The sequence below is a fragment of the Pteronotus mesoamericanus genome, unplaced genomic scaffold (assembly GCF_021234165.1).
Source record: "Pteronotus mesoamericanus isolate MK-2021 breed Mesoamerican mustached bat unplaced genomic scaffold, CSHL_Meso_final scaffold_54, whole genome shotgun sequence".
In the NCBI taxonomy this organism is placed as follows: domain Eukaryota; kingdom Metazoa; phylum Chordata; class Mammalia; order Chiroptera; family Mormoopidae; genus Pteronotus; species Pteronotus mesoamericanus.
In genome coordinates this window covers 23699877-23720062 of record NW_026555321.1, presented here as the reverse complement: position 1 = coordinate 23720062, position 20186 = coordinate 23699877, and the positions used below count along the sequence as shown (strand labels likewise).

Below are 20186 nucleotides of genomic sequence, written 5' to 3'. Positions count from 1 at the left end.
TTTGATTTATTAGGAATTTATTTTGGTGTAAGGTGCAATACATATCTTATTTTTTTTCTAATGAACAGCTAGTTGTACCAAAATCATTCACTGAATAATTTTCTTTCTCCACTGCTCATAATTCTACCATAACAGAAGGGAAGCATTTGTCTGTGAGTAATAGAAAATCTAGCCAACAATGGCTTGAATTCACAGGTTATCTGATGCAAAATAAATATAGGGATACACAGTACATGGTTTATTCCACCTCAACAGGGCAAAGACCTCTACTTTTTCCATCTTTCCATTCTTTATTTCCATACTTAACCCTTTATGGATGCAAAATAGCTGTTGAACATTCAGCACCACATACGAGTTCCAAATCAGTGAAATAAGAAAGGACAAAAGTCTGAAGAGATTAAACTAGCTTAGTTTGTCCATTTTAGAAAGCTCTTCCAGAAATACCACCTAGCCAATTGCATCTTTTTTCTTAGCTTATTTCTTGCACATTAGTGACAATCTTTCTTTCAGTTCATTAACTGAATTGTTTAATTGAGAAATAAAATATTTTAGATATATTCATCTTCATATATGGACAACCTGTGTGTTCGCACACACACAATGGAATGTTACTCGGTCATTAAAAAAAAAGGAAGGAAATCTTGCCATTTGCTGCAACTGGAATGGACCTTAAGGGCATTATGCTAACTGAAAAAAGACATAGAAAGGCAAATACCATATGATCTCACATATAGGGGAGATCAAAACGAAACAAAAAAGCACCAAGCTCATACATAAAGAGAACAGATGAGTGCTTGGCAGAGAGGATATATTGTACAGCATGGTGCCTATAGTTAATGATGCTGTATCGAATATTTGAATGGTGCAATGAGTAGACCTTATAAGTTCTCATTTGAAAAAAACAAAAAAAATTGTAACTATATATGGTGATAGATATTAGCTAGACTTATACTAGTGATCATTTTGCAATATGATTAATACAGAAATATTAAATCATGTTGTACACCTGCAACTAATGTTATATGGGAATTATAGCTTAGTTTTTAAAATTATTTTTTAAAAAAGAAAAAAATATGTTCCCTAGAGATTTTTCAAATTTTGTTTTGTGCCACATTTGACTCTTTAGAATTGTATATAGCTTTTTATTTTTATTTTCATATGTGCTAAGTTTTCTGCCTTGCTTTCCTCTTGCTTGCTGTTGGGCCTCTTTAGATGGATTATTTTCCTTGTAGTCTTCTTGGAGCATACTTCTGGTTGTTGTGAACAATTGAATGGCTGAATCTCAGTATACAAAGCAGGAGCTCTGCCCTAGTGTGCTTTAGTGCTATAGAAGCAGCAGACAGCCTGCTAAGATACCTCTCCAATCTACTCCCCTCTCCTCTCTACCCCCTATATTTCCAGTCTTAAGGGCAAGGAAAATTCAACTGGCCCCTCTGTTTCTTTTTGGTATTTTCAGGTTTAGTAAACCCTGTAACATTCCTGGAACATCAACATTAACTTTCTTTTTAAAAAAATTTTTTTTACTTATTTTTTAGAGAGATGGGAAGGAAAGGAGAAAGAGAGGAAGAGAAACATCAGTGTGTGGTTGCTTCTCGTGCACACCCTACCAGGGACCTGGCCCACAACCTAGGCATGTGCCCTGACTAGGACTCGAACCAGTGACCATTTGGTTTGCAGGCCAGCCCTCAGTACACTGAGGCACACCAGCCAGGGCTCAGTGTTAACTTTCTTTAAGGGATTTGACTGTCAAACTCTTTCCAATCTCTACTTTCTGTTCCTTGCTCTTGGGATCTTCTGTTCTAAGTATGACAACTAGTTCTCTTTTCTGGGGTACCAACAGAGCTCAAGGCCTCACTTACAACCAATTTTCCTAGGTGCAGTTTAGCCTCGAAAAGACAAACAGCCACAAATTGAATATTCAGATAGCCATGTTCACAGAATTTTTCACTCTCTGGCTTGTGAATTTCCATTTATCTACCAAAATGTTTCCGCTAGACTTGGAAATCTCTAACTAGTTGGGTTCAGTTGTCAGCTTTGTATTTTAAACAAAATGACCCAATCTGATGATATACCAAGAGCATATATTAGATCTTTGAAAAATTTACAAATCCTCTCTATAAAATAGAGTTAAATGAAGAGTAAAATTGGAAAAAATGGGGTTGCAGTTTCACATACAAAAAGTTAGTTTTGGACTTCTTAATAATATGCTTATACTTTTGAAATTCTCAACTATTAAAAATTCTATTTAAAATAATTGAAAGATGCTATGTGATACAGGCTTCATGATTAGTTTGATGTGAATTCAATAGCAAATATGTTTTCTGTCTAAACTTTAAAAATTATTGTTTTCTGCTTCAAGTTATCTCAGCTAGCACCCAAGTTCAACAAAATGGAACTAATATTTCAAATGAATGTTAGAACAATGAATTAAATACTGGATCTAAGTAATAATTTTCAGTACATTAAGAATTATTCAGGTGTGGAAGATCAAAATAAATAAACAAAAAAGGTAAAGGCATCAATGTACTGATGTAAGTCTTCTCCGATTTCTTTCTACATCTACTTGGAGGAAAAGGTCCCTGTATAGGTAGGAAGGAAAAAAAACTTTGATCAAATTGATACTATATGTGATATTTACTGTTTTCTTGTGTTTTGTTTTGTTTTGTTTTTTACCTCCCTTTTAGGACAGTGGTGATTATCCCCTTACCATGCCTGGACCTCAGTGGAAAAAATTTCGTTCAAACTTTTGTGAGTTTATTGGAGTCCTGATTCGACAGTGTCAATATAGCATAATTTATGATGAGTATATGATGGACACAGTAATCTCCCTTTTGACTGGTTTGTCAGACTCCCAGGTCAGAGCTTTTAGGCATACAAGCACCCTTGCTGGTGAGTAACCAACATTTTATTTTGTTTTCATTTAGTTTTGTTAAATGTGTTTTAATTAAACTTTATTTAAGTTAAATATTTTTTTAAATTAATTTCTGTGACCTGAAAAATATCATTTCCCTCCCGCCAAAATGTATGCCTATTTTAATAACTATACTTGCTAACCTTGGGAATGAAATTTCTGGCAAATCTCAACAGGTCTTTCTCTGAATGTTTATTTTTCTACCTCCTTATTTTATAATCAAAAAAATGTTTAGGAATCCAATAGCCCATATTCTTTAGAAATAATGGAATTTCCATATTATTTGGAAATAATTGTAGTTAAAATTTAAATTCATAGTATTTTTTCTACTTAATTACATTGCTTTATTACTCATTGTTATTGTCCATAAATGTATTTATGTTTATGTAATGGAAACATTGCCATCTAATTGTAATAGGTAATTGCTACCTAACTGGCTTTCTTTCTGTTTCTAGTGCTGTAATAACCTAAGCATATCTGAATGTAATGTCTCTCAAAATAGTTCATTTATGTAGACTGTAGAAAATCTGAAGAACTGACAGTTTTGAGTTTTCACTTTTACTTTCATCTTAGAATTATCTAGAAAATTCAGCCAGGTACATTCATTTTTTTCTTGATTTTTTAATAACAAGGTAATTTTGTTAATTTAGCAATTGTTCTATTTTCCTTCAACTACTTTAACTTTGCTTACCTAAAATGAATATTCTTTTTCACCTATTATACACAATGTGTCAGTATGTGTTTGCACATGCACAGATATTTAAATACTCCCAAATTACATTCTTTTTAGTAGCGATAACTTTGTTTATATTCATGTCACACGCACCATAACAAAAGCCATATTTAGTTTCAATTAATTACAGTTAATCTTGCAGTTAGATTTCTCATGTATCTAATGTAATTAGAGCTTCGTTTGCAAACTTTACCATTCATTAGAATCATCTACAATATTTATTGAAACTGATTTCATGGCCTTACCCCCAGAGTTTAGCAGGTTTCTAGGTCATGCTGATACCTTGGTGACTACTTACTGCAAATCCCTAATTTAATATTTTGTCATTTTTTGCTTCAGCTGTTGTGAGTCACCATATTTTTATTCAATTCTCTTTTTTTCCCCTTAAATAGGCAATCCATTCTCTCATTGTCCATTATGTCTTTTTTAAGATTGTATTTATTTAATTTTAGAGAAAGGGGAAAGGAAGAAGAGAGGAAGGGAGGGAGTGAGAGAAACATTGATGTGTGGTTGTCTCCCATACCTTTCAGTTTGAGGAACAATGCCCAAGGCACTGAGCCACACCTATCAGGGCCTGAATGTTTTTTCTTTCAAAATATTTCAATATCCTGTAAAATGCACTTTAATTCATTTGCATTTGTTTTTCACTGCCATGTAAATGAAGTATTACTATATTTCACCTCCTTTATGATGGTCCATTTCAGCTCTCCTTTCCATTGGCACATTTTCAGTGAGTTTTCTTATTGTATTGTTTCCTCCCTACATTTGTCCCTTTAATTTTATACACACACACACACACACACACACACACACACACTTTATATATACTCTATATAATTTATATATACTTAACTTTATATATATATATAAACTTTATACTTAAATATATTTTAATGATGGTTTTCCCTCTGTTGCCTTTGATTTGAGTACATCTCTCTTCCTCTAGAACCTTTCTATCTTTCTCTTCCCACAACTTAACCTGTGCTCATAATAGCTTTTTTAAAAAACTGCTTAATAAATGCCATTTTGTCTTAAGTGCTATTTTTATATAATTGTCTAGCCTATTTGGATTTGAAATTACTTTTCTAAATCAAATATCAAGAAAAACAGATCCTTATGTTTTCACTGATTTTTCAAAAGCTAAAAGCATTATTCAAGTCATTCTCAAATTTACTTCAAAATATTACTGTAATTTCCATATGTCTGTGTTAATGATCTTTTCTTCCAAGGTTTGGTTTTATAAAATAAGAGACACATCAGTCACATACCCTTTGACAGAGCACAGAGATCTTATCTTCTTGCAGAGAACTTAATTCCAAAGTGGATAATAATTACCCATCTCTTCAAGAATTTTTCTGTTTTCATCTTTGCCCTCTGCTGTGTGTGTGTGTGTGTGTGTGTGTGTGTGTGTGTGTGTGTGTGTGTGTGTGTTTTAATGGTATATGTGTGCAAGGGTTAGATTAAAAGATAATTTTTATTCACTTTGCAGGATGAATCTTGGGGACTAGATAAAAGGAGCAGAAACATTTAATCCTCTGCTTCAGAGACTTTTTGCATGGACAGTTACAAGGCAGCTATAACCACAAATGATTATTGGCTTTGGAATAAAATGCTCCATGATATTGATTATATTTTAGCTAAGAAGATAGGTAATCAGTTTAGCTGTTTTGTAGGATACAGATGTAATGAGTTCCAGAGATTCGTTAAGTCATCACAGTGGTCTTACCACCAGTACATACTTTTAATCTGTTTTCCAAATACCCCATTTTCTTGTTATCAATTAAATAATGTGTCCCTATTATCTGTGTTTCTGCATTGCATTTAATTGTATACTTTTACCCCATTTTCATTAAAACTTTTCATCATGGGAGCATTTTACTCAGGCTGTTGAGATCTTGCTCCCTGTTTAGCTCAAATAAATTTTATAATTTTTTTTTAAATTTTCATCTTGTAGTACTTTAGGTCTGGTCCACACTTATAAGTAGTGTTTTTTTTATTGGAGATAAACTGCTTTTTACTTTATTTTGGAATTCTATTTATCATTAAACTGGAATATAATATTAGTAATTACATTTTATATCATATTTTGTTTTTTTTCCTGTTCTCTCAATTGGAATTTTAAAACATACCATCCTACTTATTTGACCCATCTTAATAAAGAATCTTCACTTCATAGTACAGTTGTCATTAATCATTAAACTTCAGAATTAATTGCCCTTATTTCTGTTCTAAATAGTTATCTCAGTTGGACATATTAGAACATTGTTGATTTAATTTTTATAAATAATATTATTATTGTTTTGGTGGATTTACAATCTTGAGACTGGGTACATTTTTATTTTTTTTTTCTAAATTTGATGGAATTTTCCTGAGAAAATATTCTTAAGGTCAAAGTGGATAGGATTTACTTCTGGCCAAGGTGGAGACATGGGCAGATATTTTTGCTTTGCTTCCTCTCACAATCAAAAGAAGGACAACAAAAAATTTAAAAACAAAAACAACCAGAACTGCCAGAAAACTGAACTGTATGGAAGTCTTTAACCAAGGAATTAAAGGAAAAACGTTCATCCAGACTATGCCACAATGCAGGGAAGTGGGTTACCCTGCCCTGGTCAATACCTAAGGCTCCGCTCTTTACAATGTAACAACGGCGCTGAGAAAAGAAATATGGCCCAAATGTAAGAACAGCTCAAAACTCCAGAAAAAGAACTAAGCAGTGAGGAGATAGCCAGCCTATCAGATGCAGAGTTCACAACACTGGTAATCAGAATGCTCGAAAGATGGTTGAGTATGGTCACAAAATAGAGGAAAAAGTGAAGGCTATGCAAAGTGAAATAAAGAAAAATATACAGGGAACCAGCAGTGAAGGGACAGAAACTGGGACTGAAATCAGTGATTTGGGACAGAAAGAAGAAATAAACATTTAGCTGGAACAGAATGAAAACAAGAATTCAAAAAAATGAGGAGAGTCTTAGGAACCTCAGGGACAACTTCAAATGTCCCAACATCTGAATCATAGGGGCACCAGAAGGAGAAGAGGAAGAGCAAGAAATTGAAAACTTACTTGAAGAAATAATGAAGGAAAACATCCCCAACCTGTCAAAGGAAAGAGACTTCCAGGAGATCCAGGAAGCTCAGTCTCCCAAGAAGTTGGACACAAGGAAGCACACACCGAGGTGCATCATGATTACATTACCCAAGATTAAAGACAAGGAGAGAATCTTAAAAGCAGCAACAGAAGAGAGTACCTACAAAGGAGTTCCCATAAGACTATCAGCTGATTTCTCTAAAGAAAACTTACAGACAAGAAGGAGCTGGTAAGAAGTATTCCAAGTCATGAAAAGCAAGGACCTACATCCAAGATTCCTCTATTTAGCAAAGCTATCATTTAGAATGGCAGGGCAGATAAAGTGCTTCCCAGATAAGGTCAAGTTAAAGGAGTTCATCATCACCAAGCCTTTGTTATATGAAATGTTAAAGGTACTTATCTAAGAAAAAGGAGATCAAAAACTATGAACAGTAAAATGACAACAACTATCAACAAATGAACCTACAAAACAAAAACTAAGCAACAAAATCACAGAAATGGAGATCACATGGAGGGTTATCAGTGGGGAGGAGGAGGTGGAAAATGGAGATAAAGGTACAGGGATTAAGAAGCATAATTGGTAGGTACAGAATAAATGGGAGAGGTTAAGAATAGTATAGGACATGGAGAAGCCAAAAAAATTACATGCAACCCATGGACATGAACTAAGGTGGAGTGGGATGCTGGAGGCTATGGGGATGCAGGGTGGAGGGTGATAAAGAGGAGAAAAAACATGGGACAACTGTAATAGCATAATCAATAAAATATATTTTTTTAAAAAACAATATGGATAGGATTTTTTGTTTATACCACCTTGGAATTATGAAGAAAAATTTACTCAGACCTATTTTTTGTATTTTTATTATTCTTAGGCATTTGTTTTTAAAATGTATACCAATACTTTATAAGTCATTTACTTCAAATTTTTGTTAGGTGACAGTTTTGCAGAATAAGTAATGGTATATAACTTTTTAATTTTCTGCTATTTTATCAATCTATATAATTCTCTGTGATGTTACATACAAATTAATATTGGCTGCCTCTCACTTCTCAGGTGAAAATGCTAACTTGAATAAAATGATATTAAGAATACCAATTTATATTAATAATGACATGGTGATTCAGTCTATTCTTTTTTTCCTAATGTGAATTTTGGGAAAATTAGAAAATGTGATTAAGATCATCATATGATAGTCAAGCAGCTTCAGTGTGCTAGAAGGCCAATCTTTACCAGTAGGTCACTCTCCAACTCTTGGGGAAGTAAACATTTCTTTGTATCTTGTTGTTTAACAGTGGTAGGTTGATTTTATATTGACATAATATTCATTATTGATTAGCATTCTTTAACAAGTCAACATCTCTGGACTTATGAGGAAAAAACATGATATAGGAAATTGCTTCGTTCTCCAGTCTTAGACTGAAAATTATTCTGCCTAGTAAAATGATATTTTTTCCTTTAATTTTCAGTTGCTAAAACCATATAGTAGAGTGGGTCCTGGGTCACACTGTCTGGATCTGTATCCCTCTTTTGTCTATTATTAGTTGAGTAACTTGGACAAGTCCTTAACTTATCTGGTGGCCTCCTTTTCCTTATATGCAAAGTGGGGAGATAGTGATAGCTACCTCGTTAAAAGAAATTGGAAGTGCTTGAACTTGTCGCTAACATTTATTTAGCTACTGGTATTATCCTGTAAAGACATAAAGAGCTAATCATGGTTGCAGTGTTTCCATTCATTCTTGTTTTTACTCAGAATTTATCAAACATCCACTTTATTTTTGTAATAAAAGACATTACAAATGGGAAATCAGAAATAAACAAGTAAATAAATAAATTAGTTCCATCAAAAACCTCTATTAAGAAAACTAAGTACATGAATTTTCATTTTACTTAGTTTTTGACTGTCATTTTCCAAATTGTGTTTATTAAATTCAGTAAGGCTTTTATAACTCTTATCCAGACAGAATATTTCTGGTTAGCCAGAATATATGGTTATCTAAAAACTAAATAATCTCTCCTTTATATTTTATGTTTTAATATGACTTTTTGTCCTGGAATATTTTTTATGAATCATAAGTATTTACATGGGTGTTAATGAACAGGTTTTCAGGAATGTAATTATTATGTAAACACTCTTCCTCAAGTTAGAGCACCGTGTTGATTTTAAACTATATATGAATTTCATTTTTAGATATCACAACAAAATACATTTTTAAAAGTTTTTCCTGAAGTCTTGCCTTTTCATTGCTTTGTTCTTGCACTATTACTTTTTTTTTTAACTTGATCATCATTGTATTTCTCACCACTCCTCTAGATACAACACTTTTTTAAGATTGCTAATATTTATATATAGTAGGCTTATGGAGTTTTCATGGGATTTGTGCCAATAATTTGTCAGATTTGCGAATGCCTCTATATCATAACTGTACCCATAAAATACAAATTTGCTTGTTAAGGAACTAATATTTTCTTATATTTATCTCTTTTACTTTTCTATTATCAGGTATGAAAATTAGCTTTCTTTTAAGGATTAGTTTTGGTAAAGAATTACAGAGAATTCAGAAAAGGAGAAAAATACATAAGTAAAATTGGAAAAAGACAAATACTGTATGATCTCACTTGTGGAATCTAATGAACAAAATAGAAACAGAGGCGCAGATACATGAAACAAACTTGTAGCTGCCAGCAGGGGTGGGGGAAGGAAAGAAGGTGAAAGGATTAGCCAAAGAACCTATAAGCCTAACCCATAAACATAGACAACAGTGTGATGATGCCTAGTGGGAACAGGGGTGAGGACTGGGTGGAGGTGGGTAGGAGTGGGGGGGAATGGAGACATTTGTAATAAAGTCAATAATAAAAATAAAGTTCAAAAAATTAGCCATAATCATACCACCTCATAATTGCTGTAACATGATGGCATTTAAGTTTTTCCTCATATGCACATGTGTGAGGATTTTTTATTTTCAAACAAATATTAGGATGTTACCAGTTTTGTGACATGTATTTCCTTTGCTTTTAATTTTTTAATTATATTTTATTGAGTATGCTATTAAGAGTTGCCCTAATTTTTCCCCCTTTGCCCTCTCCACCCATCACCCTAACTCCCTCAGGCAATTCCCACACCATTGTTCATGTCCATGGGTCATGTTTATAAGTTCTTGGACCATTCTGTTTCCTATACTGTACTTACATCCCAGTGGCTACTTACTCGCAACTATCCATTTGTACTTCTTAATCACCTCACCTCTTTACCACACCCCTCTCCCTTATCAACCATCAAAACGCTCTCTGTATCCATGATCCTTTCTGTGTTCTTCTTCTTGCTTAGTTTGTTTTTTTAGATTCAGTTGTTGCTAGATATTTACTTATTGCCATTTTGTTGTTCATAGTTTTGACCTTCTTTTTCTTAAGTAAGTCCCTTTAACATTACATATAAAAATGGTTTGGTTTTGATGAATTCCTTAGTTTATTCTTCTCTGGAAAGCTCTTTATCTGCCCTTTGATTTTAAATGATATCTTTGCTGGTTAGAGCAGTCTTGGCTGCAGGTCCCTGCTTTTCATAAATATAAATATTTCTTGCCAATCCCTTCTAGCCTGCAAAGTTTCTTTTCAGAAATCAGCGGGTAGTCTTTTGGGAACTCCACTGTAGGTAACTAACTTCTTTTCTCTTGCTGCTTTTAAGGTTTTTTTCTTTATCTTTAACCTTTGGCATTTTAATTATGATGTGCCTTGAAGTGGACCTCTTTGCATCTTTCTTGTTTGGGACTCTCTGTGTTTCCTTGACTTGGGTGTCTATTTCCTTTGCCAAATTAGGGAAGTTTTCTTCCATTATTTTTTCAAATAGATTTCCAGTTTCTTGTTCTTTCTCCTCCTGGCACCCCCATGATGTGAATGTTTGACTTCTTGAAGCTATCCCAGAGGCTACTTACATTATCCTCATTATTTTTTTTTATTCCTTTTTCTTCTTGTTTATCTGAATAGGGGTTTTTTTTGCTTCCTTGTGTTCCAACTCATTGATTTGGTTCTCAGTTTCATCCACTCACTGTTGTTTCCCTGTAAATTGTACTGTATTTCAATTAGTGTCTCCTTTCATTTCTAACTGAATCTGCTTTATGCTGTTGAGGTCCTCACTAAGTTCCTTGAGCATCCTTTTAACCAGTCTTTTGAACTCTGCATCTGATAGATTGCTTAGTTCTTTTCTGGAGTTTTGATTTGCTCTTTCATTTGAGCCATGTTTCTTTGACTTCTCATTTTGACAGCCCTCTCCAACCCCATCCCACCCCACCCCGCTATTTGCCTGTATGTAATAGGTCAAGTTGCTGTGATTCCCTGTCTTGATAACATGGCCTAATGTACTAGGTGTCCTGTAGGGTCCAGTGGTACAGTCTCCCCTATGACCTAAGCTTGGTACTCAAGGTGTGCCCTGCATGTGGGTGCCTTGATTGTTTTTGGCAGGTCAGTGGGAAAGATTTATCTTGGCCAGTCAGCTGCAAGGACTGGCAGTGGCCACTGACCACCAACTTCCCCCCTTCCACAGAGATCAGCTGTACAGGGACAAGGTGCTGCTCTAACATGGTCTGTAGCTATCCAGTGGGTGCACAGGCTCTGGGATTTCCCAGGCAGTGCAGGTCAAGGTCAGACCCCACCTATGTTCTGCTGGAGGCCACCATGCATGAGCTATAAATCAATCTGAGATGGCTGCTACTTGTGCTGGGCTTGGAGGTTCCCATGCAAAGCCAAGCTGGGAATCTGGGCTGGCTGCTGCTATTGCTGGGCCTGGGGCCCCTTAGCAAGTGGTATGGGGGCTGGGGGCTCCCCGAGGCAGGGTGTTGCTTTTCTTAGAGGTTTTAGGAAGTTGTTTTGCATGAGCCAAGACCAGCCATTCGTATGGATAAGTCTCTGTTAATAGCATAGGTGGGACCATAAACTGTGTGGTAGGGAGTCTCAGGGGATATCCAGTGCAGGACAAACAGTGTTAGCTAGGTTGATGGCATCTTTGATATGGCACATGCCTGCTGGCTCTGTGGATCTATTGAGGGAGGGTTCAGAAAAGGGACAATCGCCTCTGCTTGCCTTTCTGCGTGAGAGAAAGCTGTCCCCCAGGCCTCACCTTGAAGCCAGACACTTCAGTTCTCCTTGTATGCCACTGGTGCTTTTCAAGCAGTTACCCCAGTTTTGGAGCTCAGAGGGAGTGAGTCAGAGTAAGGTTGTGTGTGGGTTTTTTAAGAGGAACTGCTTTGGGCTCTTAGAAGTGTCTTCCCCCAATTCAATCCCCGCTGGTTTTTACAGTCAAAAGTTATGGGTACTTATTTTAATGGTACTGAAACCCTGGGCTGGGGAGCCTGGTGTGTGGCTGGGACTCCTTGCTCCAAAAATATTCCTCCTGATTTTTTATCCACCCTACATGGGTACGGGACCAATCTGTTTCTCATCTCTGCCCCTCTTACCAGCCTGGACAGATGTGGTTTCTTGAAATTCTGTAGTTGTCAGACTTACATTCATCTTGATGTGTGATGATCCTGAATGATGGTTCTATATCTTAATTGTAATTTTGATATAGTTGTGCAAGGGGGCAAGCTGTGTTTACCTATGCCACCATCTTGACAGGCAGTTCCTGTCTTCTGCTTTTAATTTTTTATATTCATGTTTAATATGGCTTCCTCAATTTCTAAAATCTAGATACCCTCTAAGTTATTTAATTTTTCTGCCATTGTATTCTTTTTCTTTTGTTGGATTCCCTATCTTTTGCTTGCTTGCTCTTTTTCATTTATTCTCTTCTCTTTGGGTAGCATATTTTTTTATAGCTTTTTGAGGAAATGAGTATTGGAGAAGTATGTATTTGAGATTTTACGTGCCTGAAAGCGTTTTGTATACTCATGTTTAGTTGTCTGGCCCAGTGTAGAATTCAGTATTGAATATTTTCTTCTGTACTTTTCTCTAGTTTCCAATGTTTTTGAGAAGTCCAGTTCTGTTTCAGCTTCTGAGTCTGATCATGTTTTTTCTTTTTAGAAGCTTTTAAACTTTCCTCTTTGTTCTGGTGTTCTGAAATATGATGATGTACTAGATATGCATATATATTTTCCCATCCATTATGCTTGGCATTCTTTGATGAATACTTATTGCTTGCATATTACTTTCGTAAATAATCCTGAGTTTGTCATTATTTTGCATGAGTTTGTCTTCCATTTTCCATTTCTTAACCTTTTTGTTCATTTTCCCTGTATTTTCTCAACTTTATGAACTTAGTATTATTGACAGATATTTTAAGTTTTCTGAGAGTTCTTTCTTAGTCTCCACGCCTTTTCTAAAAACATTATTCCATGGATTATATGTCGTCTTGTCTTTTTGACAATGTTCCCTACCAAGACCTCTTCTTACTCTCTTGTTTTTATCACTCTCTTTTCATGTTGGAAACTTATCTCAAATATTTGTTTCTTGGCTCTCTATTGCTGGTACTGAAATACTGAAAAGGTGATTGTCAACAGCGTTTGTGTGTGTTTTATTGTGTTTGACAGGGTAGGGTCCTCGCTTCTTTAGTGAGTATCACTGTAGAGTAGTGTTTTGGTGAGCTAGCATTTTCATTGCAGACTATACTGTTGGTATTGATAATAATTTTCCTTTTGGGAGTTAATAGTTTCCCTAGAGGAAGCATCTTTCAATTTACTTAAATTTGGTTCCTGTCTACCTTTTGGGTGTTGGGCAGGGTGAAAGAGCACCCATGGCACTTTGCACTTCCCTTATATCCCTCATCTGTGTCTAATGATTCCAAATCTCTGGTTTATTTTCTTCAGGGAATAAACTGCACTTCCAAGATGGGTGTGTGATAGAGGAATTGCATGACTGCCTAGGTTGAAGTGGAGATTTAGGATTTAATTACTTAATATTTGAAATAATACATTTGGCCCTTCATATCCATAGGTTCTGCATTCACAGACTTAACCTACCTTGGATTGAAAATATTAAAAAAAAACAATGTAATATTGTTGCTGACTTGTAATGTAGTTAGAGCCTATATAATGGTTGTGTCTGTACTGAACACAGACTTTTTTTTCTTGTCACTATTCCCTAAACAACTGTTTACACAGCATTCATTGTATTAAGTCTTATAAATAATCTAGAGCTGATTTGAAGTATACAGGAGGATTTGTGTAGAGTATATATGCAAGTACTACACCATTTTATATAAGGGACTTGAGCATCCATGAATTTTGGTATCTGCACAATGTGTGTGTGTGTGTGTGTGTGTGTGTGTTTATGTATATGTATGTGTCCTGGGGAGGACTGTGCTTGTATTTTCAGATCTTACCTTGCTTCATCTTGTATGAAAACTAGTAGTATTTCTAATTTCTGAATGCTTCAGAGCCAAACCATTTTCTTTTTTTCGTTTTAGAAATAGTTGTCATACTTTTTGACGGTTTGGTTTGTGTGCTCTCTACTCATCCATCTGCTGTTCATATTCATATATTAATATATTGTCATTTGGTGTCGCAGGTATTTTCTGGGTGTATTGAAGATGAAAATTGTTTTTTCCTTATTATTATAGTTGGGTTTTAAGGAAATACAGGGATTGGTTAAATCTTTATTATTTGGAAAATGGAAGTTTTTTTAAACCTTTTGTTTAAGTATTTTTTAAAAAGCAGGAATACCTCTCTTACAAATTTAGTTGGTGCTATTTACAAACATATTTCAAGGGTTTATAGTAATAGTTTTCAAATGTATAGTAGACACTATTAAATATAAATGCAGTTTTTTCATTTTATGATTAGAAAGACATAAATGCAAATAGTTAAATATTGATGTAAAGGGTCCATATCCACAATCCTAATTTCAATTATCCTGTTTGCTGATAACCACTTTCTTATGTTGCAGTGTTTTATGCTTCCAACTCCAGTATTGTTTTTCTTCTGTTGGGACTTTAAATCCCTTGATACTATATTTTTTGTGTTCTTTATGCCCTTCATGTTCTCACTACCTCAGCTCAGTTTCTGTCATCCAGATTTATTATAATTATGTTCCTCTTCATACACTTAATATCCTTGCCTCTCTCTGTCCATCATATCCCCTAGGCAAAAATTATCTCCTGTGCCATACCCGCACTAGAGCAGCTGAAAGAGGCTGACGAAAAATACATAATCATAATGGCTGGATTTTACTTTTTTTTTTTTTTTTGCAAGTGGACCTTTAATGCTGCTTAAAAGTTCTGTTCACTATCCTACTCCATTGATACACCCACTTTCTTAAAAAGATTATTTCATACTTCTTAAACTGGTAACATCTCCTATCCTCTTTTCACACTTTACTGATTATCTTGCTTGCTTAAATAGAGCCAGAAGAGATTAAAAGTTCAAACCTATTTAGGTGCAGTTGTATCCATATACTCTATATCCATATATCCATCTCTTATTACAGTGCCCTTTATCTAAGATCACTTTTGCAGTGGATCTTATGCTTGTTCACTGCCTCAAGAATGTTGCTCTCCAAATTGTTTTTTCTCTCTCCTGGCTTCAATTTTCCCCCTTTTATTAAATAATTCTTACAATTATTTTAATATGCTATAATGGCTCTTGTCTTTTAGAAACACTCTGTATCATTCAAGGCTCTCCAACTAACACAGAACCAATAGGAGATAAACACACACACAGATATATATGTGTAAATACATACATATATATATATATTTTTTTTTAAGTAGAGGGAGATTTATTTCAATGATTTGGCTATTGCTGTTGTGGGAACTGGCAAGTTTGAAATTTGCAGGGTAGGCCAGCAGACTAGAAACTTAGGCAGGAGTTGTGCAGTTGTAAAGCAGGTACTGCTTCTCCAGGAAAACTCAGCTTTTGCTCTTAAGGCATTCAGCTGATTGGATGAGGTCCACTGCATTATTGAGAGTAAACTCCTTTACTTAAAATCAACTAAATGTTAACCATAGCTATAAAATACCTTCACTGTAACTACTAGATTAGTGTTTGATTAGATACTATAACTTAGCCTAGTTGACATGCAAGACTGACAATCATACCCTCCCTTGTTTCCTCACATCTGTCTAGCTACAATTTCATTTCTTTCAAAGAATTATTTCTGTTCACTGTCTTTGCTCATTCTCCCTCTTCTTACTCTTTGAACCCACTCTAATCAAGTTTCTATTTTTACCACTCCAATGCCTCTACTCTTGTTGAGGCAAACAGTTACTGTATTTTGCCGTGTATAATGCGCACCCATGTTTTTGGATCAAACTTTTAGGGAAAAAAATCTTTCATTTTAATTTTTTAATTCAATTTTTAAATTTTTATTTAGATAGGTTTTTTTGGTATTATAAAGGAATTTTAGCATTTATTTTTGAATATACAGATATCATTATTGCTTTTCAGAGTTATACTTTTAATGCATAAGAATAAATAAAATAATGAAAAACATATAGATACAGAATTAGTACTACCCATGTATAATGCACATCCTTATTTTTCCCTCAAAAATTTGGACAAAAAAATGAACATTACACATGGCAAAATACGAGACCTTCTTATTGTCAAAATCACCAGGCAACTCCCAGTTACCGTTTTCTTGCTTGAAACACATAGCTGCTTTCTCCTTGAAGCACTGTAATTGCTTGTTTTCTGAAATACCACACTGTCCTGGTTTATCTTAGAAAGTTAAACTCTAAATACTGAAACTATCTCAGGACTGAATCTTCATTCTTTATCTTTTGTCCTCATTTACTCCCCAGTGAATATGCTGAAAACCAATTCCATAATTATTTCTATTACAATATAATGGTGGGAGAGGTAATATAGTCATGTGAGTTAAAATTTAAAATTTAAAAACCAGTTAAATGACAAAATCACTTTTTCACTCATGGCTTTCCACTTCCCTGAAGGCAGCCAGTTGCCAGTTTCTTATGTATCTTTTCATATTTTATGAAAATAATAGTACATGCATATTCAGGGAAAGAGAGTATGCTGTAATGGTTTAGAACTTGAATTATGGAGCATGATTGCCTATCCAAATTCTATCTCTGCCAGTTACTGGCTATGTAACTTGCAAGTCTCTTAGCCAGTCTGTGCCTCAGTGTTCTCTTTGGTAAAAAGTGATAATTATAATAGTATTTACTTGATAGGGTTGTGAGATATAAATGAATAGGTAAAGAACTTAGAGAAGTGACTGGCATATAAAAATAAATAACATTCCCTATTTTGCATAAATAATAGCATACACACTGGCAGGCATCTTGCTTTCTCTCATAAACAAATATCTTGGCAGCCTTGCCTTTTCACCTCATAAATCATGCTACTTTTTTCTAATGGCTGAATAATTATCCATTGGATGGGTTGTACCATCCAGTTTTTTTTTTTTATCTAAATACCAATATCTTTGATAATAACTTCCAAATGTTATTTCTATTAGGCGTTTCTACTTTGATACCTAATAAGCACAAAACTGTAAGTTACCCATGTGTTTTCTACTTCCCTCATTGTCTACCTTATAATCTATTATATTCTTCTAGCACTGCCTTCAAAATATACTTTACATCTAAACATTTCTCTCTACCTATTGCTATAACTGGTATCTAAGCCAGCATTGCTTTATTGCGTTGCTCAAAGCAAAAATCTTGAGAATCATCATTGCAAATTTTTGTGAAAATATTTCTAGCTCTCTTTTGGTATTCTGCTTGGTCTCTTTCTGTACTTTTACTATTCTATAGTCTATTTAGAATATAAATCAGAGTATTTCTCACCCACCACAAATCTTTTAGTGGGTCTTACCTCATTTAGATTTAATCCTGAGAACTTACTTGATTCTAGTAGAACCAGTAATGTGGCCTCTTGATTTTCTCCTCAACCTCATCCTTTGCTTCTACCTATTTCAGTGCTTTAACTACACTAACCACTTTTTTCTTTTATGTGCCCTCCTTGTAACAGGTTACCTCATAACATTTGCACTTTTTATTCTCTTTCCTTATAGAACACTGTTCTGTCATACAGTCAGTTGCTCATTCACTCACTTCATGCTCAAACATCAGCTCTTCAGAGAGGCCTTCTTGCCTGACCACCCTCTTTACTCTCTATTCTTTTAACTATATTTTATATTTTTAAACCATACTTTAGTTTTTCTTTATAGATTTTTCATTAACTGGCATATTTTTCATTTGTATATCATCTGTTTGTTCATTGTATTCTCACTAGAATGTAAAAAGTCATGAGAGCAGGTACTGTCTTGTTCATTTTTGTACTTCTAGTACATGGAACATTTCTCAGTGTATGCTGGATTGACAGATGAATGGGGCAGCATGAAACAAGCGCTTCTTGAACTCTGTGGTGAAAGACTAGTTTTTTTAGTTACCAATCTTTTATAATCTAGTACTTTGTAAAATATAATAAAATGATTTTCAAAAGAAATACAATATATGTTTTGTGTCATTTCATTATTAGATTCAAAAGACATAGATTGTTCTGTTAGATTGTTATGAATATTTCTAAAAACTTACTTTTCTTTTTAAAATGAACTGGCAACAAGCCGTTTGTTGTTAGCATCTGTTTGCAAATCCCAATTCTGAGTAGCACAAGTTTACCATTTTATAGTACCAGAACAAGTGCAAGATAGCACTTAGTATGTGAAAGATAAATGAAGTATTCCTTTCTATGGTAGACAAGAAGAAACCACTTAAAAGCCCTTGTTACAGAATCTAGGCTGAATTTCTGCAGGATCAATATTAATTTATAAAATGGTTCTGTTAATAATGCCAGTAAAATTTAGTTAGTGCTCCTGCTATGCAGAAATGAGTCTTTTAGTAGACTCATTAAGACATCACAATGCCTATGTTGTATCTGTGTCATTTATTTATATGTTGGTGTGTTAAATAAAAATTTCAATAAAGTTTAGATTTTATGGATTCATAATATTTTTCTGAAAATATATTGATCATTTTGCATTTTTCATTCCTTTAGTGTGTTGATTCATTTTGTTTATATATCTAGGATGGGTGGAGGGTCATTACACAATGACATTTGGAGTTTGGGATCTGGGTTCACAAGGAGATAACGTAGCTGAAAGCAAAAGCTATTAAATTCAAGAAAATTTGTGTCTCAGCTACCACTGATGAATTCCAGCCAGGATTTGGTGTTAATTTTAGTGCTTTCCAGTTCCTTGATTTTTAGAGTACTAGAAGTATATGATGAATTAGGCTTCATTGGGGAAAACTTTGTATGCTCAGGATATGCTCTGTTAAATGTTATTCCCGACTTGGGCAGTTTGAATGCCTCTGATCCCTCCTGTCTTTGAGCCATTCTCCTTTTTTATACAGATTAATTTAAAAAGTACTTTAACCTTCATCATATTATCAGGTATTCTACTGACAATGTGTAAAATTCTGTAAAATAGCTGGCCTCTATTTTAGTATTTCTCAATTTACTCTATTAAGACATTGTGTCTTGGGAAAAAGAAAATATTTTTATTAAATGCATTTCTAAACAGTCTCTAACTTAAGTACATTTGTTTTCAGTATTTGTGCCTGATCCAGTATTTTGGTTTAAGGGCAGTAGCAATCACTGTTAACATGGAGTTAGCCAAAATGTAGATAGAGTTGCAGAGTAACAAGAGAGTATGGGGCAGTTCAGGGGCAAGGGGTGTAGAAAGATACGTAGATAGAGAGATATAGCATCCAAAGGCAGTAGTGACATTTTAAAAGAAGTGCATGCTCATATTTAGTTATGGATATGTTTGAAGATAAGTGGATCAGTTTTTTTCAAAACATTGATCACTTCATTCTTTATAACTGAACATTTGTATTTGCAGATAAATAACTTAGAAGGAAAAAAGGGAAATTGTTTTATCAGCACATATCTTTTTATTCCTCTACCAATATTTGGTACATTTTCACCATCTCAGTAATGTAAATAATATGAATAGGCAAAAGTTTCAGGTTTAGGTCATGCTTCTTTCTCAGAGGACTTGAAAAGGAGGTTTGAAAATATTCAACAGGATTTATAAATACAAGTGAACATTGAAAAGTACATTAACACTGTGACTGAGGAAAATAGGTCAATCAGAAATTCACAGAATACATTTTTAATAATTCTAATGAGATTGGTAGGATCAGTACAGGCAGAGGAGCATCGTTGGGGTACAGATTATGAACTGATTATGAACATCTGAGGCACCTTTGATACATCTAAGTAAAAAAGGTATTGAGGAAGCAATTGTATACACAGGCCTGATGGTCAGAATATTAGTATGCTTTCACTAAGGTGTGTGTATTTGAGAACTAGGGAGATGGGTTGTAGAAGATAACTACCTAAATCCACTTTGCTGATGATTAGGATGAGGATGTTTTTAAGAGAGAAATGTTAATGAGTCAGACTATAGTGACACTGATGCCAAAAAAAATTATGTTGCAGACTAAACTGACAACTTCTATAAAATAATTTTTATTTTTAACTGAAATTGTGCCTGGATTGTAAAA

General features: G+C 34.3%; 1 protein-coding gene across 3 annotated transcripts in view; it reads left to right on the top strand.

The window, feature by feature from the left end:
• STAG1 (STAG1 cohesin complex component) overlaps positions 1-20186 on the top strand; it is a 373948-nt gene that overhangs the window by 209447 nt on the left and 144315 nt on the right. For all 3 annotated transcript variants that reach the window (XM_054595514.1, XM_054595513.1, XM_054595512.1), the window contains exon 7: positions 2685-2889. In XM_054595514.1, the coding sequence (XP_054451489.1) occupies positions 2685-2889 (205 nt within the window). The remainder of the gene's footprint in view (positions 1-2684; positions 2890-20186) is intronic.